The sequence below is a fragment of the Mustelus asterias genome, chromosome 9 (assembly GCF_964213995.1).
Source record: "Mustelus asterias chromosome 9, sMusAst1.hap1.1, whole genome shotgun sequence".
Taxonomy (NCBI): Eukaryota; Metazoa; Chordata; class Chondrichthyes; order Carcharhiniformes; family Triakidae; genus Mustelus; species Mustelus asterias.
In genome coordinates, this window is record NC_135809.1 from 83,109,612 (window position 1) to 83,134,974 (window position 25,363).

General features: G+C 47.4%; 1 protein-coding gene across 1 annotated transcript in view; it reads left to right on the top strand.

The window, feature by feature from the left end:
• Positions 1–25,363, top strand: part of LOC144498778 (N-acetyl-beta-glucosaminyl-glycoprotein 4-beta-N-acetylgalactosaminyltransferase 1-like) — a 736,002-nt gene that overhangs the window by 674,412 nt on the left and 36,227 nt on the right. The window contains exons 15-16 of the mRNA XM_078220446.1: positions 9,916–10,208; positions 18,211–18,364. Of these exons, the coding sequence (XP_078076572.1) occupies positions 9,916–10,208; positions 18,211–18,364 (447 nt within the window). The remainder of the gene's footprint in view (positions 1–9,915; positions 10,209–18,210; positions 18,365–25,363) is intronic.

Below are 25,363 nucleotides of genomic sequence, written 5' to 3' on the forward strand. Positions count from 1 at the left end.
TGTCAGTCAGTGAACAGGAAAGTGGTTTTCTCAAAACTGCAGCTTCTTAGAGAGAGAAAGGAGAATCCCTTCTGCAGAATGGAGTGCTGCTGGGATTTGGAAGCCTACCGGGTGTCCAGGGCATGGAGATTAAAGTGATCAGGCCGCTTAAAGGTTTTCACAGTACACAGACCAGAATGAAGATTTTGATCAGAGGGATGCCTGAACGTATCATTGCCAGGAGTGATGTCCAGGTTGCCCAGGGATGGAAGGGGCTGTCTCGTCACTAAACCCTCATCTCAGGGGAGATTGTTGAGGTAAACCCCTTGTCCCCGGCCCAAGCCCAACCCAACCCCCAGGACCCTTGTGGCCTCCCTCTGCAGCCTGGCAGCGGCAGAGGGCACATGGGCACTGCACTCCCCGCCCACCACCCCTCCACCACCACCACCAGGGTCCAGCTGGACAGATCCATGATTGTCTGGACCTGCACCCAGTTCAGATCCTGCCGGCGAGATGGGTGAGTTGCGGGAGTGATTTGAATCAGGTTTCAACCTTGTTAATTGCAATCAAATTGATAAGCATACATATGGGCAGAAACCTGACCAGGGCCAGCGGGGTGAGCTGGGAGACTGGCAGAAGGCTTGGCGCCCAGCAGGAATCCAGATTTGGCCCTGGCGCCTGATTCAATGGGCCATCGGGATTCCTGACTGTAGCTCACGGACCTGGAGATTCCCCCCAAATATAAATTCTAGGGAAGAACTCTGAAGGGGGTGCAGGAGCAGAGGGACCTGAGTGTACCGGTACATAATTCATTGAAGGTGGTAAGATTGAGGGCGTGGTTAATAAAGCATACAGTATCCTAGACTTTATTAATAGGGGCAAAGAGTACAAGAGCAATGAGGTTACGTTGAACTTGTAAAAGACAGTTGTTTGGCCTCAGCTGGATATTACATCCCGTTCTGGGCACTGCACTTTAGGCGGGATGTGAAGGCATTGGAAAGAGTGCAGAATAGATTCACGAGAATGGTTCCAGGGTTGAGGAATTACAGCTGTGAAGATCGATTGCAGAAGTTAAGACAGTTTCCTTTGAGAAAAGAAGGCAGAGAAGAGATATGATCAAGATATTCAAGATCATGAGGGGACTGGACAGAGTAGATAGAGAGTAATGCGTGAAAGGATCATGAACACGAGGACACAGGTTTAAAATAATTGATAGAAGATGCATAAGCGATAGGAGAAAAAGCTTTTTCACACAGCGAGTACTTCAGGTCTGGATTGCACTGCCTGTGCCGTGGAGGCAGGTTCAATCAGAGCATTCAAAGGGGAATTAGACTGTTATCTGAAAAAGAAGAATGTGCAGGGTTACGGAGAGAAGATGAGGATGACACTGAGAAAATCACTCCTCTGGAGAGCTGGTGCAGCCACAATGGGCCGAAAAGTCACCTTCTACACTGCAGCAATTCTGTGATTCCCGACCACATTTTCATTGTAACAGTATCAATCCTCCCATTCTGACAATTCCAACGCCTCTCCTCCAACCACAACAGGACACTTCACAACATCTCCATCTGCTTGTACACTAAACACCTGCTACTACCCTCAAAGCAATGTCCCCCACACCCACTGCTTGTTTTTCCTCATCATATGCACAATGTGAGCTGCCTCATAAACATCTTTAAAGCCCTTCAGTAGGACACCCCAAAGACCTATTGCCACTATTCTGGCAGGAGAAGCTGGCACAAAGAGAGGAAAAAGTACAAGAACATAAAGAAATCCTGCCAGGCCACAAACTCTGATACCACTGGAGGAAGCCACCAATGAAAATCATTGGCAGAGAGAGGACACATAGCATTGCATTGGCAGGGCTGAAGGTCACACACAGCAGGGTGTTTGGGCCTCAATCCTTCCTCATCTCTTCCAACTTAACTATTTCACTTTCACACCTACTGCCCCATGCCATCTTTCTCACTGTAACATATTCAGTATCAGACTTTTATTTCTTCAGTTTCTGTGTAGGTTTGCAAGCAAAGACTTATTGCTACTCACATGCTCGTGAGACAATCTGTGATCGTTAGCCTAGCACAGCTGCTCTTATTTTACAAACCTTATGGTCTTCCTGGTGAAACCTTATTCTTAAAGCGACACTATATTAAAATTATTCCATTAACATCACCTCTCTAAGATTTTCAAAATCTTGTTCAATCTTCATAGACTATTACTATTTAACAAATATACCTTTTCTCAGGAATATTCCACAAATGTCAGATTCTGTTTCTTCCTTGATTTCTAAATTTTTTCCTGTACACCTCTGGCCCTGACAACAGTTTTACTGTATCACAATCACCAGACTGTAAGATAGAAAGAGACAAACCACATTTCTAACGCCTTCTCCAAGATTACGCTCTGCAATTAAACTATCCGACTTAATTTTGACCGTGACAACGTTGTAGCAGTTTTCTCAAATGACTCAGAATATATTTCAACACTGACTTTTGGTGCTAAGTGAATTTTTCTTACCAAGTTTTTAGGTGTCCAGATCACCAGCAACCTGTCCTGGTCCCTCCATGCGGACGCTATAGTTAAGAAAGCCCACCAATGCCTCTACTTTCTCAGGAGACAAAATTTAACATGCCCACTACAACTCTCACCAACTTCTACAGATGCACTATAGCAAACATTCTTTCTGGTTGTATCACAGCTTGGTATGGCTCCTGCTGTGTCCAAGACCGCAAGAAACTACAAAGCCCGATCCATCATTCAAACCAGCTTCTCATCCTTTGACTCTGTCCACATTTCCCACTGCCTCGGAAAAACAACCAGCATAATGAAGGACCCTACGCAACCTGGACATACTCTCTTCCACCTTCTTCCGTTGGGAAAAAGATACAAAAGTCTGAGATCACGTATAAACGGACTCAAAAACAACTTCTTCCCTGCTGCTGTCAGACTTTTGAATGGACCTACCTCACATTAAGTTGATCTTTCTCTATACCCTAGCTATGACTGTGACATTACATTCTGCATTCTCTCCTTTCCTTCCCTATGTATGGTATGCTTTGCCTGCATAGCAGACAAGAAACAATACTTTTCACTGTATACCAATACATGTGACAATAATAAATCAAATCAAATCAAAAATCAAACCAGTGGTCAGATCTAAGTCTTCATTAAGTTTACCTGTGACCCCCCTGTTCAGGTTTCCTAAGTTTTCTTTGTTGAGTTCAAGTTTTCATTCTAATCTTTTTTCATTCTAGTTTATCTTTCGCTCTCTTTCTCTCTTTGAAATTTGTGTTTTCCTGTTCTTGTGCTTTTTGGAACTCAAACATCATATTGACAGTATTATTAATGTGAGACTTTGTAAAACAGTTACGTTTTAAATTGTCTCCTTTAATCTTTTCACTTGTCTTTCCAACTGAGGTTTTCTCATTTACAATCGAATGCTGGTTAACGTGACCTGAATGTTATTGGAATCACTCTTTTCTTCCTCGAGGTTCAGGCATTAAGCCAACTTCAATAATCTCTGCTTCTTTTTGGCCCTATTTTTAAATACACCCCTCGGCTGCTGCCTTCAAATTAACCTTTGTTAGTTGTTGCAAGGCATTTGCAGATAAGTTTTCTCTTTCGAGAAAAGTTTAAGCAACGGAAATAGCCATGCTGATTTTTCAATGAATACAGCAAAAGTAACTGTGAAATCCTGTTCATTTAAGAACATAACTAGGAGCAGGAGTAGGCCATCTGGCCCTTGAAGCCTGCTCCGCCATTCAATAAGATCATGGCCGATCTTTTCGTGGACTCAGCTCTACTTACCCGCCCGCTCACCAAATCCTTAATTCCTTTACTGTTCAAAAATGTATCTATCCTTGCCTTAAAAACATTCAATGAGTCAGCTCAATTGGCAAATTCTAGTGTACTCATTTCAGTCTCTGAATTTGTATCCCAGATGAGCCCCTAATTTATGACGATCCCTGTAGAGCCTGACAACTTTTCAACTTTGAATTTGATTTGAATTTCCAGTGGCGAACTCAAAGATCACATTTTAAGACTCCTGCCAGAACAAAAAAACTAAAATCAATGTTGAATAAACATTACTTAGTAGGCAGCTAGTGCACTAAGCTTCAGAAAAGATATCCCCTCTTTACTTCCTAACAGGACGGAACACCCCACATTTATGCGGAGCAGGCTTGAAGGGCCAGATGGCCAACTCCTGTTCCTTGTTACTCTCCACAGGATTGTAGACTTTACAGGAACCAGTTCAAAGTTACTCTCAGCTTCCAGTAGGCCCGTTTCTCCCCATTTCACTGAATTGTGATGTCTGGTGTCTGTCAAAAATCATTTCCCCCAGTTATCAGAGAATCCCTGAACTGACTTCCAGCAGAAAATCCCATTCCCACGACTCCTCCTCCCGACCATGCCAGGACAAATCTTCCAGTATCCCCGTCCCTCCCCTCCCTCGTGCCCCTCCCTCCCCTCCCCTCCCTCGTCCCCCTCCGCCCCCTCCCTCGTCCCCCTCCGCCCCCTCCCTCGTCCCCCTCCGCCCCCCCTCCCTCCCTCCGTCCCCCTCCCTCCCTCCGTCCCCCTCCCTCCCCCTCCCTCCCCTCCCCTCCCTCCCCTCCCCTCCCTCCCTCCCCCTCCCTCCCCCTCCTTCCCCCCTCCCTCTTCTCCCCTCCCGTTTCTCCCTCCCCCTCTTCCCCCCCCTTCCCCCTCCCCCTCTTTCCCCCCTTCCCCCTCCCCCTCTTCCCCCCTTCCCCCTCCCCCTCTTCCCCCCTTCCCCCTCCCCCTCTTCTCCCCCTTCCCCCTCTTCTCCCCCTTCCCCCTCCCCCCCTTCCCCCTCCCCCTCCCCCCTCCCCCCTCCCCCCTTCCCCCTCCCCCTCTTCCCCCTCCCCCTCTTCCCCTCCCCCTCTTCCCCCTCCCCCTCTTCCCCCTCCCCCTCTTCCCCCTCCCCTCTTCCCCCTCCCCCCTCTTCCCCCTCCCCTCCCCCTCCCCCTCCCCTCTTCCCCCTCCCCCCCTCCCCTCTTCCCCCCTCCCCTCTTCCCCCTCCCCCTCTTCCCCCTCCCCCTCTTCCCTCCCCCTCTCCCCTCTCCCCCCTCCCCCTCTCCCCTCCCCCTCTTCCCCCTCCCCCTCTTCCCCTCCCCCTCTTCCCCCTCCCCCTCTTCCCCCTCCCCCTCCCCCTCTTCCCCCTCCCCCTCTTCCCCCTCCCCCTCTTCCCCCTCTCCCTCTTCCCCCTCCCTCTTCCCCCTCCCCCTCTTCCCCCTCCCCCTCTTCCCCCTCCCCCCTCTTCCCCCTCCCCCTCTTCCCCCTCCCCCTCCCCCTCTTCCCCCTCCCCCTCCCCCCCCCTCCTCCCCCTCCCCCTCCCCCCTCCCCCTCCCCCCCTCCCCCTCTTCCCCCTCCCCCCTTCCCCCTCCCCCTCTTCCCCCTCCCCCTCTTCCCCCTCCCCCACCCCCCTCCCCCTCTTCCCCCTCCCCCCTCCCCCTCTTCCCCCTCCCCCCTTCCCCTCCCCCTCTTCCCCCTCCCCCTCCCCCTCTTCCCCCTCCCCCTCCCCCTCTCCCCCTCCCCCTCCCCCTCTTCCCCCCCCCCCTCTTCCCCCTCCCCCCTCTTCCCCCTCCCCCTCCCCCTCCCCCTCTTCCCCTTCCACCTCCCCCTCCCCTCTTCCCCCTCCCCCTCTTCCCCCTCTTCCCCCTCTCCCTCTTCCCCCTCCCCTCCTCTCCCCGCTTCCCCTCTCCCTCTTCCCCTCTCCCTCTTCCCCTCTCCCTCTTCCCCTCCCCCTCTTCCCCTCCCCCTCTTCCCCTCCCCCTCTTCCCCTCCCCCTCTCCCCTCCCCCTCTTCCCCTCCCCCTCTCCCCTCTTCCCCTCCCCCTCTTCCCCTCCCCCTTCTTCCCCTCCCCCTCTTCCCCTCCCCCTCTTCCCCTCCCCCTCCCCTCCCTCTCTTCCCCCTCCCCCTCCCCCTCCCCTCCCCCCTCCCCCTCTTCCCCCTCCCCCTCTTCCCCCTCCCCCTCTTCCCCTCCCCCTCTTCCCCCTCTCCCTCTTCCCCCTCCCCCTCCTCTCCCTCTTCCCCCTCCCTCTTCCCCTCTCCCTCTTCCCCCTCTCCCCTCTTCCCCTCCCCCTCTTCCCCTCCCCCTCATCCCCTCCCCCTCTTCCCCCTCCCCCTCCCCCTCTTCCCCCTCCCCCTCTTCCCCCTCCCCCTCTTCCCCCTCCCCCTCTTCCCCCTCCCCCTCTTCCCCCTCCCCCTCTTCCTCCTCCCCCTCTTCCCCCTCCCCCTCTTCCCCCTCCCCCTCCCCCTCTTCCCCCTCCCCCTCTTCCCCTCCCCTCTTCCCCCTCTCCCTCTTCCCCCTCCCTCTTCCCCCTCCCCCTCTTCCCCCTCCCCCTCTTCCCCCTCCCCCTCTTCCCCCTCCCCCTCTTCCCCCTCCCCCTCTTCCCCCCTCCCCCTCCCCCTCTTCCCCCTCCCCCTACCCCCCTCCCCCTCTTCCCCCTCCCCCCCTCCCCCTCTTCCCCCTCCCCCCTTCCCCCTCCCCCTCTTCCCCCTCCCCCTCCCCCTCTTCCCCCTCCCCCTCCCCCTCTTCCCCCTCCCCTCTCCCCCTCCCCCTCTTCCCCCTCCCCCTCTTCCCCCTCCCCCTCTTCCCCTCCCCCTCTTCCCTCTTCCACCTCCCCTCCCCCTCTTCCCCCTCCCCCTCTTCCCCCTCCCCCTCTTCCCCCTCTCCCTCTTCCCCCTCACCCCTCCCCGCTCCCCTCTCCCTCTTCCCCTCTCCCTCTTCCCCTCTCCCTCTTCCCCTCCCCCTCTCCCCTCCCCTCTTCCCCTCCCCCTCTTCCCCTCCCCCTCTTCCCCTCCCCCTCTTCCCCCTCCCCCTCTTCCCCTCCCCCTCTTCCCCTCCCCTCCTCCCCTCTTCCCCTCCCCCTCTTCCCCTCCCCCTCTTCCCCTCCCCCTCTCCCCTCCCCCTCTTCCCCCCCCTCTTCCCCTCCCCCTCTTCCCCTCCCCCTCTTCCCCGCCCCCTCTTCCCCGCCCCCTCTTCCCCACCCCCCTTCCCCGCCCCCTCTTCCCCTTCCCCTCTTCCCCCTCTTCCCCTATTCCTCTTCCCCCTCCCCTCTTCCCCCTCCCCCTCTTCCCCTCCCCCTCTTCCCCTCCCCCTCTTCCCCCTCCCCCTCTTCCCCCTCCCCCTCTTCTCCCTCCCCCTCTTCCCCCTCTTCCCTCTTCCCCCTCTTCCCTCTTCCCCCTCCCCCTCTTCCCCCTCCCCCTCTTCCCCCTCCCCCTCTTCCCCCTCCCCCTCTTCCCCCTCCCCCTCTTCCCCCTCCCCCTCTTCCCCCTCCCCCTCCCCCTCTTCCCCCTCCCCCTCTTCCCCCTCCCCCTCTTCCCCCTCCCCCTCTTCCCCCTCCCCCTCTTCCCCCTCCCCCTCTTCCCCCTCCCCCTCTTCCCCCTCCCCCTCTTCCCCCTCCCCCTCTTCCCCCTCCCCCTCTTCCCCCTCCCCCTCTTCCCCCTCTCCCTCTTCCCCCTCCCCCTCCTCTCCCTCTTCCCCTCTCCCTCTTCCCCTCTCCCTCTTCCCCTCTCCCTCTCCCTCTTCCCCTCTCCCTCTTCCCCTCCCCCTCTTCCCCTCCCCCTCTTCCCCTCCCCCTCTTCCCCTCCCCCTCTTCCCCTCCCCCTCTTCCCCTCCCCTCTTCCCCTCCCCCTCTTCCCCTCCCCCTCTTCCCCTCCCCCTCTTCCCCTCCCCCTCTTCCCCTCCCCCTCTTCCCCTCCCCCTCTTCCCCTCCCCCTCTTCCCCTCCCCCTCTTCCCCTCCCCCTCTTCCCCTCCCCCCCTTCCCCGCCCCCTCTTCCCCGCCCCCCCTTCCCCGCCCCCTCTTCCCCTCCCCCTCTTCCCCCGCCCCCTCTTCTCCCTCCCCCTCCTCCCCTCCCCCTCTGCTCCTCCCCCTCCCCCTCTTCCCCCTCCCCCTCCCCCTCTCCCCCCTCCCCCCTCCCCCTCTCCCCCTCCCCCACCCGCTCTCCCCCTCCCGCTCTCCCCCTCCCGCTCTCCCCCTCCCGCTCTCCCCCCTCCCGCTCTCCCCCTCCCGCTCTCCCCCCTCCCGCTCTCCCCCCTCCCGCTCTCCCCCCTCCCGCTCTCCCCCCTCCCGCTCTCCCCCCTCCCGCTCTCCCCCTCCCGCTCTCCCCCCTCCCGCTCTCCCCCTCCCGCTCTCCCCCTCCCGCTCTCCCCCTCCCGCTCTCCCCCCTCCCGCTCTCCCCCCTCCCGCTCTCCCCCCTCCCGCTCTCCCCCCTCCCGCTCTCCCCCCTCCCGCTCTCCCCCCTCCCGCTCTTCCCCCTCCCGCTCTCCCCCCTCCCGCTCTCCCCCCTCCCGCTCTCCCCCCTCCCGCTCTCCCCCATCCCGCTCTCCCCCCTCCCGCTCTCCCCCCTCCCCTCCCCCTCTCCCCCTCTCCCCCTCTCCCCTCTCCCCCTCTCCCTCTCCCCTCCCCTGCCTCTCCCCCTCTCTCTTTTGCTCCCCTCTCCTTCTCTCCCTGTTCAGGGTTTCTAAGTCGGTAAATCTTCTAGTCCATTTTACCTAGAATTAACGGAGACAGTTTAAAACATAATTATTTAATAAAACATTCATAACACTGTTAATGTAGCATTCGATAATTTGTTGCAGTATTTCAATCACACAAGCAGTGCACCAGTGATGCGAGAGTGAATATTGATCCCAGGAGTAGCAATGAAGCAACCTGTCCTATATATTGTTCAGCTTCAGTGTTATAGCTGCACCCATCCAAGCAGCTGATGAGTATTTTTCATTACATTCCTGCTTGAGCCTGGTAGATAATCGAGAGACTTTAAATCATAGAATCCCAATTGTGCTGAAGGAGGCTATTCAGTCCATCGACCATGCACTGACTCTCCGGTAGAGCTTACTCAGGCCCCATCCCTGTCATCCCATGTAAATATCCTGCTAAACACCCTGATCTACATATGTTGGGATGTTGAGGGGCAATCTTGCACAGCCAATCCACCTAACCTGCACATCTTTGGACTAGTCCCTCCCCCTCTCTCTCCCCTCTCTCTCACCCTCTCTCTCTCTCTCTCTCTAGTTGAACTATTTGTTGTTGAATATTCAGTCCTCCCTGCGATCGGAGCTACAATATCCCTCAAGTCCAATTCATCTTCTGGTCAATATTGACCCCAGTGTATTGATGGCGAGGGATTTGGAAATGGTGGCTCCAGTGGAGATGATAGAAGATGGATTGACTTCAATGGAAAGAAGCTGAAGAGCGATGTAAAATGGACAGCTGATTCAACCAACACTAGTTCTATACTATTTGTTCACAGGGCCTCAAAACTGTGCAGCATTTGATCTCCCTCAAATTCCCCTTTTTACTTGCATTCAACATACATATTTTGTGCTACTTCTTGACAAATCAATTTTTTTGCCTTGCTTGTGCTTGACACTATAGACCTTGAACTTTTACTTAGATTTCACATTTAAAGAAGTTACCTGCTACACATACTAGAAAAATAAAAAAAGAAGACTTTACTTTTTTGTTTTAGGTCCACTTTGTTGAGAGACTTTGGTTACTAGCCAATTGGATGTAAATATTTTGATACAATTGGAGAGTCCATTTTAAATTGTACATAGAATTACATAGAATTTATACTACTGAAGCAGGCCATTCAGCCCAGCTGGTTGATACGAGCGTTTATGCTCCACCCAAACCTCCTCCATTCTATTTCCTCTTACCATATTAGCATGGTTTTCTTTTCTCTGTCGTGTACTCATGTAGCTTGCTTTTATAAATGCATCTATGGTGTTCATTTCAACTATTCCATGTAGTTTCAAGTTCAACATTCCAATCACTTTGAGGAAACAAGTTTCTCCTATCGGAATTATTAGTGATCATTTTATAATTGGAACCACCAGTTTGGATTCCCCTACAAGTGGAAATATTTTCTCTATATCTGATGCCATGTTTTTTTGCCACTTTCAACAGCATTTATACTCTTCTGCGGATCATCAATGTGGAGAAACGGAGGGATTCTGCTCGCGGTAACAGATACCTCATTGAACTGGAGTTGATGGAGAAGGGGAGGAAGGTGGTCCGTTTGACAGATTACATCTACCTCTTGCTGCACAGAACCAAACAAGATGATGGAATTGAAGTAACAACACATTTGCAAAATAAAGAACCCACTCAGATGAACGTTCCATACTCCAAGCCTCTCCTATGCCAACCAGTAGGGTTGCATATCAGATCGGATGTCATGGTACATTTTGTGGTTCCAGGTGAGGAAGGGCTGGATATATGTAAACACAGCCTTTGCAGCCTTGGGGACAGCCATTCTTAATGGCTCTAATCTTTTCTGTTTTTTTCTTTTGATGCCTGGTTTGCTGGGAAACTAAGAACAGGCCCCGAGAAACAAAATGTGTTGAGTTTTCTTCCAGCTTAATAGGCCAATCAATGCTCAATTAAGAATCAGAAAATCTTAAATGTCTGTGATTTTAATCTAATAGTAGGGCAAACTGAATATTTCAAAATGAATGTCTGGTGCATATTTGAGTTGTTTAGGATTTAGAAAATCCGATGCTCCCAATTTCAGTCCAGACTAAAGTGCAGATAAAATGTCTTTGGTGTTGAAATCAGTAAAATCCTGGGAACCATAGAATCCCTACAGTGCAAAAGGAGGCAATTTGATCCTGCACTGACTCTCCAAAAGAACATCTTATCCAAACCCATGCCCTGCCCCTCCCCTGCCCCCATCCTATCCCTGTAACCCCATCATTTTACCATTGCGAATCCACCTACCTTTTACACATCTTTAAGGGACAATTTGGCCAGTCCACCTAACCAGTTCATCTTTGGACTGTGGGAGGGAACAAGAGCACCCAGAGGAAACCCACTGGAAGGTGAATGCAAGTTTGGATGTATCATCATACAATGTAACTTTTGTTACAGACAGGGTCAGGAGAGAACTGAAATATTTGTACCCTGTTCCTTGCTGCCTATAACCAGAGGATTTTTGGAGAGGAAGATGTGTATGTTCCTTAGCCCTTAGAGTGCGTACAGCCAATTTAACTGACAGCAGCGGGATTTTCTGAATTTAAATAAAGAGGATTATTTATCTATTTATCCTGAGAGACTAAATTCTACGGCTCGGATTTTCTTGCCCTGCCCGCCACTGGGATGTTCTGGACCCTCTGAAAGTCAATGGACCTTTGGGTTCTGCCACGGCAGAGGCAGAAAATTACAGCCTTCAACACTCATGTGCACGCACACATGAGAAAGATACAGTACAAGAGAATAGTGCACTTCTACAAGTTGTAAGCAAAATGGTAGTTCACATGTTTGGCTTATTGTAGGGCAAACAGTTCCTGCAGGCCCAGCAAAGACAATACTTTCACTCCAAAAATATGGTTTAGGTGGTTTCAATAACTGTAGTTGTATATCTAGAATTGTTGTTGGACTCCCTCTGGGAAATCAGCAGGTTGTGAATTGAATCACTTATTGTTTCATTTTAACAAGAGATCAAGTTTCTTCACAGATAGATTTGAAATGGGAATCAAGCTGAGAGGTTTCTTTAGATATTACAGTCTCCAAGTTTAAAAAGACGTGAGTCTACTGATTTTCCGCTGTTGATGTTCTGTAGCTGGTAATCGATGTAGTCTGAATATCTCCCTGTGTCTTGAGCTAAGTACAATTCGTTATCTAAAGATAGTTTTGGTCATATAATCAAATTTTGTTGTCACCTGGAATGATCTGGAAATCCAAAACCATGGCTACACAATAGAATAATGCATGTGTTCTTCGCACATACTCAGGATTGAAATGATTTTCATCTCAGCTCTCATTGTTAAGGTTCAAACTCGCCAACGTGGGTCTGTTCGCAAACATGAGCCTGGATTTCCACTAAGTTTGGATGACTCAGGAGCCCTTTCATAATGGCCACCAATACCCAATTCTGAGTTTCTGAACCCTATTCCTGGGTTTCTGATTTTTGGGAATGCCTTTTAGAGTTTCCAGGCTGGCTTGGGTCAAAAGCCTGCACCTTGTATTCCCAACCCGACTGCGCAGTTAGGCATGTCCTAGTCCTCCATAACGTTCATGGAATTGTGCTACGCTTTCAATAGTTCACGGCACCTCAGAGGGGAGATTTTGAAAGATAAGTTCAAACAAACTTCCTCGGGTCCCCATGCCAAAGAATGCCCCAAAACATCCTCTATGGTGCCCCATGCCCTACGCCAGCTATACCGCTTCTATGCCCATTCACTCATTTTACAGTGCATTGAAACAATAAATCCTATAGTGACAGAAGGCTGTGTAAAAATAAAGCTTTGATACCTTTCCATTTTCTACAGGGCAAATAAAAGTGTCAATCATCCCAATCCTTTAAACGTTCAACAGCTGAAACTGCAAGCACTCAAAACCACTTTATCTTCCATAGGTAAATATCATGAAATTGATAGCAAAGAGCTCAGTATTTCAACACTCCAACAGATTTCTAAGCTGTATCCTACCATCGCTATAGGGTTCTTTATACAGTATAGAGGATGGTTTGGGGCATACCCATGCCTTGGCCCGAGGAGGATCTTTTGAACTTATCTTTCAATATCTCCCCACTGAGGGTGAATTGACATGGAAGTACCATAGCGTGGCATGGGGGCATGAGGGGCCATAGAGGGTTGTTGGGGGAAATGAAGTGGCATGGATGAGACATGAGGAGTGTGCAGTCGGCAGTGAGTAAGTGTGCAGGCTGGGGTTGGAGAGTCATTCTGTTTTTTATTTTAGCCGGGATGAAGAAGAGCAAGGGAATTATCCCTGGCATCCTTGCCAAATATTATCCCTCAGTCAACATGACACAACAAATTACCTGGTCATTATCACATCGCTGTTTATGAGAGTTTACTGCATTTGCGACATTATAACAATGATTTTGCTTTTGCCTGTAAACAGGCTTCAGATATCCAAACCAGGAATAACTTTCTTTTTCAGTTCTCTGCGACCTCCGTTTTTAAAAATATTTTCTTTAGACAATCTTCAGTGTCTAATTTCTCTAATTACTTTTCTGTGGGTGTGCTAATGCCACTGGGGAAAACGGAACTATCAAAGCATCACATTGCTCCAAGTGCAGCTAAACCCCATTCCCCATCCATCCCCAGTGCTGTTAAATTCCACATAGCTACCTCCAACTGACACAGCTTCCATATCTCTTTGTGTATTCTCATCTCGTAGCACATATTGGTCACAGAATATATGTAACATCAAGTCCATTTATATGCATCTTCCATAGAATAATGAACAGAGCTGCAGAATTCAATTCCCAAAACACACACAATTTCCAGAATAAAAATGGAAGAACCCTGTGTTATATGTATTAGAATTACCTTTAGCGCACATCTGCCACCCTGCTGACAAAACATTTCTTGCAAAGCAATCTCTTTATGAAACACAAAGCCAGCTCTTCACTTGAAGCCTGGAATCCAGTCTGCCCGCAGCAGGTAATCTCTAATTGACATGTGGCTGAGTTTACTTAATATGCAGATATTGGGACTGTAAAGCATCATAGGTCTACTTTGGCAGCAGAATAACACACAGTGCTTTGCACAATAAAGCACCATATCCTTTTAAAACAGCATACCATCTGAGAAAAGTGGCAGGGGTTGCGAATGCTATTAAGTAATTGGAATACATCATTTTTATCAGTGAACTACTTTTACAAGAATTGGAATCAATGTGGTGACTCAGTTAAATTAGTGAACCAAATGGAGCTCATTTACATTTATTTTTACCTTTTAATTTGTATTACCTGTTTCACAACATCCATCTAACCATGAAAACAACAAGTTTATAGTCATAACAATGATAGTGCCATAGTATGAAATTTTGTAAAAATAGAATGTACAGCTGCACTTACACTCAATTGAGGAAATTGAAACTGCTCAACTGTCATTTATTCCGAATTCAGTTACTGGATTTGTATGATGTAAAATTATGAGCTATATTTTCTGCTTTGCAGTGGGTTTGCGATCTATGTCGCAGTTGCTTTCCAATGATGCCCAAAGTCTTGCATGTTCACCTCTGAGCCTCATGTGGCTAGGTTTGCATGCCGGTCTCTCTCAACCTCACACTGGTGCCTCTCACAAACCATGTCTCTGCCTCACATAAAAATTCTGCTCACCTTTCCCTGTCCCAGCCTTGTAACAGGGACTTTGGTGTCATACAAACCTCCCTTAATCTCACACATGGAAAGATTAATTATTTTCTTTATTGTCCATTTGTTTTTATTTGCTTTCTGTGTTCACTTTTAATTTCAACCTGTGCTCTTCTTTCTATTCCCCTAAGGAAGCCAGCTTCCAGTCTGCCAGCCTTCCACATTAATCTCTCTGGTTACACAGAATTCTGCACTCAACCTCTCTGGGAGCCTTTCCCTCAGGCTCTGGATAAAAAGCCTAAACGTATCTTGTACTCCACTATAAAAGGAATCAATTCAGAGCATTTTTAATTAAAAATACTTCCTTGCCAGCGCCTTTATGCTCTGAGTGGACAAAATGCTGAATTATCAGCAATATATCGTTGCAAGACTACAGCTGCAATAGTATCTTCTATTGCTAGTTGGGTTGAACATTGAGGTGCTTGTCACCATTGAGGGCTGAACGGAACCACAAGGTGCGGGGGTGGGGAACAAATTATGCTAAATCCGGAACATGCGGTTTGCCAGAAATAAATGGCTAAATGGGAGCCCATGTTAATGGTCCTGCCTAGACACCTGTTTACATCTGTGTGTACACTTGGGCTGTTTGCCTGCTACCAAGCAAGTTATTGGCGCTGATTTATTTAGGTCTGCTCCCTGTAGATGGAGACCTTGTTCAGCAGCTCAGCCCTTTAATACAGGAGGAGTGCCAAAGCACTCCAGCACCCTTGGATCTGCTCACTCTCTGGCAGCGACTCATCCCCCATGGCCCCTTATAGCCGCTATGCCAACCTCATACCAACTCTGCTAATACATGCTCCCCACATTCCCTCATAGCCCCAATGCCTATTTAGTGCCAGTTTATGCCAACCTATGCCCCTCCTACATATCCCATAACTACATATCTCTATAACTCCTATGGCCCCTATGGCAACTTAGTGCTAACACATGCTCTCCAACCCACCACCCTTTTCCCTTGTACACCCCCATGCCAACTCACCCAGTATCTACCATGGACAGAGCTCATGAGTCATGTTGAGATTAAATAAAATAAGGTTCTAAGGATGAAATTTTAGGCCCCTCCTGCCAGTGGGAGTTTCCGGTTCCACCAAAGTCAATGGACTTTTAAATGGCTCGTCGCATTTACAGCCCTGCCTCTGTCACAACAGGGCTGTATAATTCCACCCTACATCCCTAATACAGACCTCACTATATAAAACGGTATATAGACTTCACTCCTTTCATTAATAACCCAATGAATACATTTAAGTCCCCCTGGCCCCCCCACCCTCCAGTATCTAATCCCTTATAAACACCAAACATTTGTAATCGTAGCCTCACGTCAAAGATAGCTAATCGCTTAATAAACTCTTGGGACTGTCAAAAAAACTAAATGTACGCTGCCCCCATCCCCACCTCTACACTGTGATTATGATAGTTGTGGAAGCAGTCAAGCGGTAATAATACTATAGTGATAGCACCTACGGTTATGTCAACAAACAACTGTTGAAACTAGTAGAAGCAACTTTTTGTTTAACTCATAGACATAGCAGGCTTGCTTGCTTCACAATTTAATGGGCAAGAGATTTAAATAACTTGATAGTTTGACAGCTCCACAGATCCTATCTTTTATCAGCATTCACATCTCCACTTGAACAATTAAATCACACACTGTGGGAAATGGTCCACGCAGCACTGAATTCAAAGGGCCCTGCTGCGTTCAGTTCATGTTTTCCCCCATGTGTGAATCACATGCTGCCATTTTTCCCCGACCAGCAAAAATAGGATCTGTCAGGAATGGGGGAAAGACTTCTGCATCTGGGGGTCCTGGTACTGCTTGGAGTAAGGTGCAGAGTCCCTGTAAGAGTTTTTTCAGAGACTAAGTATTAAGCTTAACTTTAGCTAATACAAAGACTCGCGACAAAGTATCCTGGTGAAAGACGTTTCTTTATTGGCCAACACACGCTGGGAGAGAAGCGCTAGGCAATCCAACTCTTCTCTGAAGAGTCACATCGGCAATATAATTATACAATTTCCAAAAGTCATTTTACATGCCCATTGGCTCATCCCAGTTGGAGATGAACATAATCATCATTAGTACAAGTCAGTCATCATTAGTAAATGTCATATACCTTGGCCAATTACAGATATTCTCTGACAGCATGGGAACAGTAAATTCTAACAGTTTCTGCCTGAATTATAAAGAACAAAGAACAATACAGCACAGGAACAGGCCCTTTGGCCCTCCAAGCCTGCACCGATCATGTGTTCCTAACTAGACCATCCGTTTATATCCCTCTATTCCCAGTCTGTTCATGTGGCTATCTAGATAAGTCTTAAATGATCCTTGGGTGTCTGCCTCAACCACCTTGCTTGGTAGTGCATTCCAGGCCCCCACCACCCTCTGTGCAAAATATGTCCCCCGCATATCTGTATTGAACCTTGCCCCCCTTATCTTGAACTTGTGACCCTTTGTGTGTGTCATTTCTGACCTGGGGAAACGCTTCCAACTGTTCACCCTATCTATGCCCTTCATAATTTTATAAACTTCCATTAGGTCGCCCCTCAACCTCCGTCTTTCCAGGGAGAACAGCCCTAGTTTACTCAATGTCTCCTCATAGCTAATACCCTCCATACCAGGCAACATCCTGGTAAACCTTTTCTGCACTCTCTCCAAAGCAATTACTCATGGCCACCTGGCCTAAACTCTTACTTATTAGTCTACTTGGCCTGTTCATTAGCTGTCTAGTGTCCTTGTTCAATGAATGTCTCATTCACTGAGCTGTCTGGTACTCATGCTGATAAGGGCTCTGCTTAAAAAAGTCTATTGTTATAAGGAATCTGGTTCACTTTACCAGTCTATTTTTCATGATGCCTTAGAACCCTGTGCCATTAGCCAAGCCATATGCTTCTTCACTAACACACTTTTCAGAAATATATGTTTAAATTATCTAACTGCGGTTATATATGTTCCTATGAGGACAGTACCTCAAAAAAAAATATGTATAAAACAGTCTGTGATTCTTATCCTAAGCTAATCCACTCTGATCTAATAGTCTTTAGTGTTTTAAATCCCAGAGTATTTTGAAGTCCTCTAACAGTCTCCATGACTAACTCTATAAAAATCCAGGCCTTAAACACAGCACCTCCCAGAATGCTGGAGCACAGCTGGACCTAATGTGGCATGCTTCCTCCAATGACCTCAGAGCCGGTATGGCTTTGCCGTATCTTTGCCTCAACACTGTGTTACTTTAATGATTCCTTTGCGCTAGAACAAGGAGAGAAAATCCCACCTCCTCCAACATAAAAAGGTAACAACACACTTTCAGATGTGGTGAGTGGCGTATACCCTCCACTTCATCACTCACTGGAAGATCTGCACTTTAAGTCACTTTATAAATATCCAGTGCTATATAAACCCACTGCATACCAATATGGAACTGTTATCACAATCATTAACGCATTTTTAATATTTTGCATTATCGTAAGTTAAGGTCACATTTTCTACCTGTTTTAGAATAAAGTATTCCTGCTTCTGGGTATTGCTTGAGTCGGATGCAAAGCAATGCTTCCCCTCACTTCAGCTCTCCCTGTTTAATCATTCTCTGCTACACATCAGAGAAAGAATCAGAGGAGACATTGAACTCATGGAGGTGATGCAGAGAATAGCATTAAGATGCGTCCCAGTGTCAGCTGAATAATGAGAAATAATTGGAGAACCTGATGCTTCATAGCCTTAGAAAGAAGTGATATGTCAGCAGAATATAAAACATTATGAAGAAAGGTGAAATGTTAACACTACCTAAAATCCAACCATGGGATGAGTAATAGGGGGCTTGCGTTTAAATAGCGAAAGGAATATTTATAAGGGTGGTCATATGAAGTGGTCAGCACATTGAATGAAACACTGGGAAGCTTAACGGGCAAAAACACTCAAGTAAAAGAGATGCTTTTTGGGACGTATCAGCTCAGATGAGCCAGTTTCTTTCTAGACTTATGATCTCCAGCGAGGACTGACGAGAAGTTGAAAAGCTATGTCTGGTAATGGTACAGTGATCTTTACATCAGTAATTACTCTACCTTTGTTTTTGACTGTACAGTTAAGAACCAGGCCAGATGGGTGCAGCAGTTCATTATAGATATGGAAGACCTCTACAAAGCAACAAAGGATGAAAACTTCAACATTATCATCATTGACTTTGACAGTAGTGACATGGATGTGGAGCAAGCCTTGAGGAACAGCAAACTGCCTCGGTACAGTAAATGCTACAGATTAAGATTTGTACTGGTGAATTAAACTGGGACTGTCTCGGTTCTTGTTTATGCATTTAATTTAATTAGTGAGAAAGAGATGCAGTCTTGATGGCAACCTGGATAAATAGCTCGATCGTGCTCTTTATTAATGCAGTTTATGTCATAGCACAAATCTTAAATTGGTATGTGTGGAATTTTATGAGACAACCATGTATCCAAAGTGAAATGAGTTTTGGCACCATTTAAACCAGTCACCAGTGATGGGCAGCTATGAGGTAAACTGGACTTTGTCTGTTACCTTTACTAAGTTTGATGGATGAGTAACGTAGATGAATATTAGGTACATTTTGATATAAGCAATGCTACGGTTATGTTACCAGTGTAAGGCCTTGCTGGGTTGATAGGAGTGTATAATGTCATGTTGGCTTTAATTTATTTTCTGCTGTAATTTATTTAATTTATTCAGTTTTGTTGCTACAGTGATTTTGGATATAGGCCCTGACTTTTCTGACTCAAAATAGCTAGCAAAGCAACTATGATATTGTGTAGTAATGGTACTCTGAGCAAGAATTTGGGAAAGGCCATGAATTGTGTAACAACTCCTTGAAGCTTTAGCTCTGAGACTACTCTCTTACTTAGATTTAGTTCCTTTGGTTCCATATGAGACAATACACAGTAAGACTCTGTCACTGGCCTCTGTCCATCGCAATCTCATTCACTCCAGCCCAGGCAGTGATTCGCACTTGAGGGTCCTCCTTTAATGTACTTCACCCCAGCTCTTCTTTGGCCAGCCCCGTCATCTTCTCCCTTCTGGGAATGTCCATTCTGCTGCCAATATGGAGGGGCATACGTCCAGGTGATGAAATGCATGTCCTAATTCTATTAATTATATTCTTTTCAAAATTCATAGAAATTCGTTTTACTTCAGGTTATAACATAAAACATAATCCAAAAATGCAAGAAATAGGAGCAGGCGTAGGCTGTTTGCCCTGCAAGCCTATATTGTCACTTAATATGATTAAGGCTGAAATTCTATCTCAGCTCTACCTTTCTTTATTAATGTGTGATAGCTTCCACAGTGAAGGTTTAACAATTTAACTATATAATTGCTGCAGCCTTATGACAAGAATGTCAGTGATGACGTAACATAGCCCTTAAATTTCTTTCAGTAGCACATAACATCCACTTTAATTTCATTCTTGTGACTTGTGATTGTTGGCAGATCTAACTGAGTTGGCTTGAATAGGAAGTTAAAATGCCTGCTGGGTTCATTATTGGTTCCACAGATCCTGTATCAGCAAAAACCTGCAGGTTTATATGTAGGGCAATCTCCTCATTCTTGACAAAAAAGCACTAATTTGTGCAGAGGCAGAGGACCCGCGGATGACCCCAATTCTTTCTACATCATCAAATGCCTTATCAAACACAATTCTCAGCAACTCCATTGCTTTTGAGCCTTTGTTTTGTAAAAAAGGGTTGAGTTGTTAAAGACTACCAAGTCTACAGAGAGTGTGACATTGCAGCTTCATTGATTGGAGACACCCTCTTACATGATAAAGGTGACCACACCCCTGATTACATTCTGCAGAAAAACCTTCAGCACACCCAGGGCCGCCTTGTGGATTTAACTATCACTACAAGCCAGGCACAGGCTCGCTCAGGGTGCTAATGCCAAGCACTCTGCCGTGCTACCATGCTTGTGAGCTTGTGTCACATGACATTTTAAAATTCATCCTCAGGATTTGGATAAATGCTAGCAGGTTGCCTGACCCCTGAGAAGATAATTCTTGAACCTCTGCATTCCAGTTGCTTTTAGGCCGGGTGTCCAGGATTTTAACCCAACCAAGAGGTCAGAATGACAATGTATATGCAAGCCAGAATGGTGTGTGAGTTGCAAGAAACCTGAAGATGATGATGTTCCATACATCAGCTGCCTTTGTTTTCTCGGTGATAATGGTTCCTGTTTGAGAGGTGTTGTAACATTATATTGTACATTACATACGCTGAGACTGTTTTCATGAATAGAATTGAGACAGCTGGAAGTTTTGTGGAATATACTTGATACATACAAATGCAAAGACGTCACAACATGCCATTCAACCAACCAGATTGTGTCAGCACTTACCCTCCACATTCTTCAACCTTGTCTCCATGTACCTTGAATCCACTTTCACCTCAACTACCTATCCAATCTAATCTTGAACATTGATATAGTTTCTGCCTCAGTCACTAACCCTGGAAGTAAATTCCACATGCAACCACACAACTTTTCGTTTAAATTCCTGTTGCTTTATCTTTCAATCTTTTTAATCTTCTATCTATAGCTGCTTGTTCTGGGCCTCTCCACTACAGGAAATAATTTGATTTGATCTACACTGATTGAGGAAACCTAAATGTACAGCAAAATCTGCGCATTCTGTGTAACTTATTTTTCCAGGGAAAACTCTTATCAAATGTTCCGAGCACAGTTCCCCTAATACAGTGAAATCTTTCAGTGAATCCACGTAATGTTAACATGCACATTCCTTGTTTGACACTTTTAGGTCTGACTTTTATCAATGTGCCCTCACATCATTGAACTTTTAATAGATGGAAAACGGAAAATATGCCTGTGATTTCCTGAAGTGTGTTCCTTACCGGAGGGTTCCCCAGTCCTTTCTATTCCCCGCTCAAAGGAGTGAGTAAGTTTAATCTTACTCACGCCAGTAGGCAGTCAGCATATTTAATTGAAGATAACCTCAGCACAATTATTCCTAAATCCTTCTGCATCTGAAATACATAATCAAATTATTAAACTATATAAAATAAGATGAGGGAAGAATCAACAAAGAACTCGGTGGGATGCAATCAGCCAGGCTTTATTCTGTTGAGAGCTGCATTGAGCGAACCTGGTTCATTCATAGAAAGAGATCATGCAGGTCCCTCTCCGAGGGAGAATATAAGCAAATCCTTTATTTGTGGTTCAGAATTGTGTTGCAATCTAACACACACATACATCCTGAGGCTGAAATAAGAACAAGTGCTTGCATTTAGATTGCGTTGTTAACATAGAAAAAAATTCCCAAGATGTTTCACGTAAGTATAAATAGACAAAGGTTGACCTTGAAGCGAAAAGAGGAGATACCAGAAGGAGTGACAACGAGGTGGCAAGGTTTAGGGGGAAATTCCAGTGCTTAGGGCATGGGTGATTCAAGGCATGGTTGCTGATGGTGGAAGGAAGGATAAATGTAGACCTCTCGTAGGATTACTAAGTTGGAGGATGGGCAAAGAGAAGGCCATTGAGTGTTTTAAATATGAGGATATGAATTTTATCTTGCAAATCTGCAAGTTGATTAGCAAATAGAGGAGCAAGACTTGGTACAAGTTAATATAGATGCGAACATATGGACAATGACAGAAAGGATGTATACATTCACAAGCTGAACTTGTGCCAGCCTGCAAGCATGTATACAGGATTTATGCCAGGTGACCATTTGTGTTTTGTTTTGCAATGCTTCTCCTTCTGTAAAGTGTTTTCAGTGAAAATCTGTCAATAATGAAGAACAACAGTAGCTTGTTAACACATGGACAAGAAAATAAGAGGCATCTGATGGACAAAAATATGGGAATGATGTAGGTAATGTAGGGGTTTGGTGCGAGATAAAAATAGCTAATAGAGTGCTGTGATATAAAGTAGTGAGTTTCCTTTGGTATTGCTTACATTGGCTCAGAGGATTTGGTCTATCTGTTACTTGGTTGTTCATGTTGCTTCTTTCTTAATTTAATTACGTTTCTCTTTCTCTTTCTATCCTCTCCTCTTCTGCTTCTCTTTTATTTGGCATGTTGGGCAGTGTGGTACGGCGTCAGTTGTTTGCCTCATCTTTGATTCCCTTCCTTCTTTCCTCTTCTTTTCCGTCTTGTCCATCACCTGTTATGATCCTAGACCAGGCCCCTAGGTTTTTGATAAGCTCCGGTTAGAGACCAATACATTTATGAGAGATTCAAGATACTTGCTAAGAGAATAAAGCCACAAGATTTCAATGGTTTTGAACAAACAAAATTGAACTTTATTATACAAGGACGCAGAATTGTCAACAACCCACCCAGATGTCAGTAAAGACTGTGTCAAACAGTCCTTTTGAAACTTTGTGCTTCTCATGAGGGAGTCCGTTCCTCACCTTCAAAGATCTAATCTGGGAATTCTCTCCAAAAGTCCTTCCAACCCAGATTACATCAATGATGCCCCACCTCATCGGGTTTCAGTCTAGTTCTCTCGAGATTTTGTTCCCTGGATTCCGAGTGTGCACTTAAGCACCAACTTACAAGCACAACTTCAGCTCTTCAACTGCACTGAGCAGAACATTATTGCCCCAAAGGGGTATCTTCACCCCAATGGCCTGCAGTCACCAGCGAGTAACTTCCTGGCTCCCCAGGGTTGACTTTGGGGAGTACCCGCTGGGGAATTCCTCTTGGAAGTTCCCAGGTAAGAGTTCACGTGGCAATTGTCCAGAAGTGCTAGCTTCACCCGGGGAACTGCGCTGCACTGGGAACCATCCAACAAAAGAATTTAAAGTTCTAACTTTGGGTAGTTCTGCTAGCTTGGCACCAATTGGTTTTTTGAAGGAGTTAGAAAAAATAAAAGCACTTCTAAATTCAGTGTAACTAATTTAAACACCCAGACCAAGCCCTGCACGGGACAACCCTTCTTCCTCCACCCTCCTGAATACCCAGGGGACCTCCCTGACCCAACCCCTATCCCAACCTGACCCCCACCACCCAACCCCAACCCCCAACCTGACCTCCATGCCCCTGATCTAACCTGACCCAACCTCCATGCCCCTGAACCAACCTGACCCCCATCCCTCCTGATCCCACCCCACCCCCAACCTGAACCAACCCTCCACCATGTCTGACACCCCCCACCCCTAATTTCCGACCACCCACCCCCGATGTTCAACTATCTCCCCCAGATGTCCGACCTACGCACCAGCACCCAAAGGCTGAATCCCCCTCCCTCTCCATGTCTGAGCCCCCAACACCCCATCTCCAAATCCCTAATCCCTATGTCCAAACCCCCACACCTCCCACATCCCTTTCATTTAATTAGACATCTACCTGCTCCCTGGCCTGGTATTTTCAATGGAACATTTAAACTCATGGGTTTATAGCAGCTAGTGTCATGAACAAGGGGCTCTGCTTCGGTTGGACTTCAACACTGGAGCCGGGGACCCACTGTGCTGCCCAAATCTCACCCGGCCTGAGTTGGGAAGGTCCGGCGAGACAGGCACTTAAGAATTTTGGTGCAGGTACGTGGGTATGGAGTGCCAATCCAGTGCTGATTGTTACTCCGAGGAAGTTATGGTGCAACAACTTTTGCTGCTCTCTTCGATTGCCATGGCTTCCCCTGAACCCTCATATCTTAAAGTCTAATAACCACAGCCCTTTTCCCGCTTGGAGCCTGTTTCTCTGCTCCTATTGTTTTTCATAATTTAACTGGGACCTGTTTCTGTCCCCTGTCTTTGTCCCTTACCTGCAACCTCCTTAGGGACCTCTCCCTGTCTCCTCGCCCTGTCTCCTGCCTGGGACTTTTCTGTAATGGTGCACTGATTTTCACACCATTTTCCTTTATGCACTGGCGCACTGGGCCCAAAGAGCTTAAAAGTACAGAACTATGCATGTGCAGCCCACTCCCTGTCTGTACATGCATGGAAACTCTGTCATGACTTGGAGTCCCCAACCTCTGCTCTCAAAGAGTGATAAGTTAATAGCACACCACATATCTCCTCTTGCTTTCCTTTTCATTGGAATTCCCTCATTGCACTACTATTTGTCTTCTCATTTTTATCCTTTTCCTTATTTTCTCCTCTTTTCCTCCCCTCACTGCCCCTTTGTCTCTTTTCTTGTTCGTTCCGTTATTCTTCACTTCCTTATTTTCTCCTGGAACTCTTGCCACCATTCCTGACTTCTTACCCTGTCTCTCACCCCATCTCCAGACCCTTCACTCCAATTTCTGAACATTCCACAACCCCACAATTGCCTCCCCAACTCTTTGATCTTTCTGCCTCTATCAGTTTGTGCATCCTCCCCACCCTTGATCCCAGTAATAGGACACATACTCTGAAATATCCTCCTTAAAGACCTCCACCTCTCAAACTCTCTCCCCTCCATGGAGCTTTCCTTAAAACTCACGTAGTAGGCCAAGCTTTTTGGCCACCTTTTCTAATATCTTTATCTTTGGTCCCATTTTTTGATTACCTTTCTGTAATGCACTTATATTAAAGACACAAGATGGGTACATGGTTTTTTTGGTATGAGCCCCTGTGGTGGATTTTGTGTACAACCCATACTGAAACATAGGGTGAGGTCTTCCAACTCTTCGTGCCAGCGGGATCTTCTAGTCCTGCCCACGGCAAAACTCCCACCACGCGTTTCACAGCAGCATGGATGGAATCAATGGGAAACTTCATTGATAGCAGCAGGACCAAAACATCCCACCATCGGCCAACAGCGGGCCACCTTCCACTGCTGAGAAACATGCCATGGGGTGGCCAAAGAATCCTGCCCAAAGGGGAAGTTGAAGTGAAAACAGATGCTTACTTTGTTATGACAGCAAAATAATTGAACTATACATTTGTATTGTCCAATCACTAAGTGCTTGCGAATTGTCCAGTGCTGGTTTAGTCTGCATGAGGGCAGGTTGCAAATAAGTTGGGAGGCGAGGAAAGTTGGGGGTCATGATGTAGAGTGGTGTGATACCAGATGTGGTAACCTTGAGGTCTGGCCACCATCATAACAGCATGAAACCCAGATGTTGGGGTTATAACTGTTGGCTCCATTGTTGGAATAAGTAAGTACTGGCCCAATTTGGAGGGAAGGTAAAGGTTAGTCTTAGTGCCACTCTATAAATGAACATACATACAAATTAAGAGCAGCAGAGAGCTACTTGGTTCCTCAAACATACTCTGCCATTCAATAAAGGTCATGGCTGAAATAATTTTAACCTCAACTTCACATTCCTGC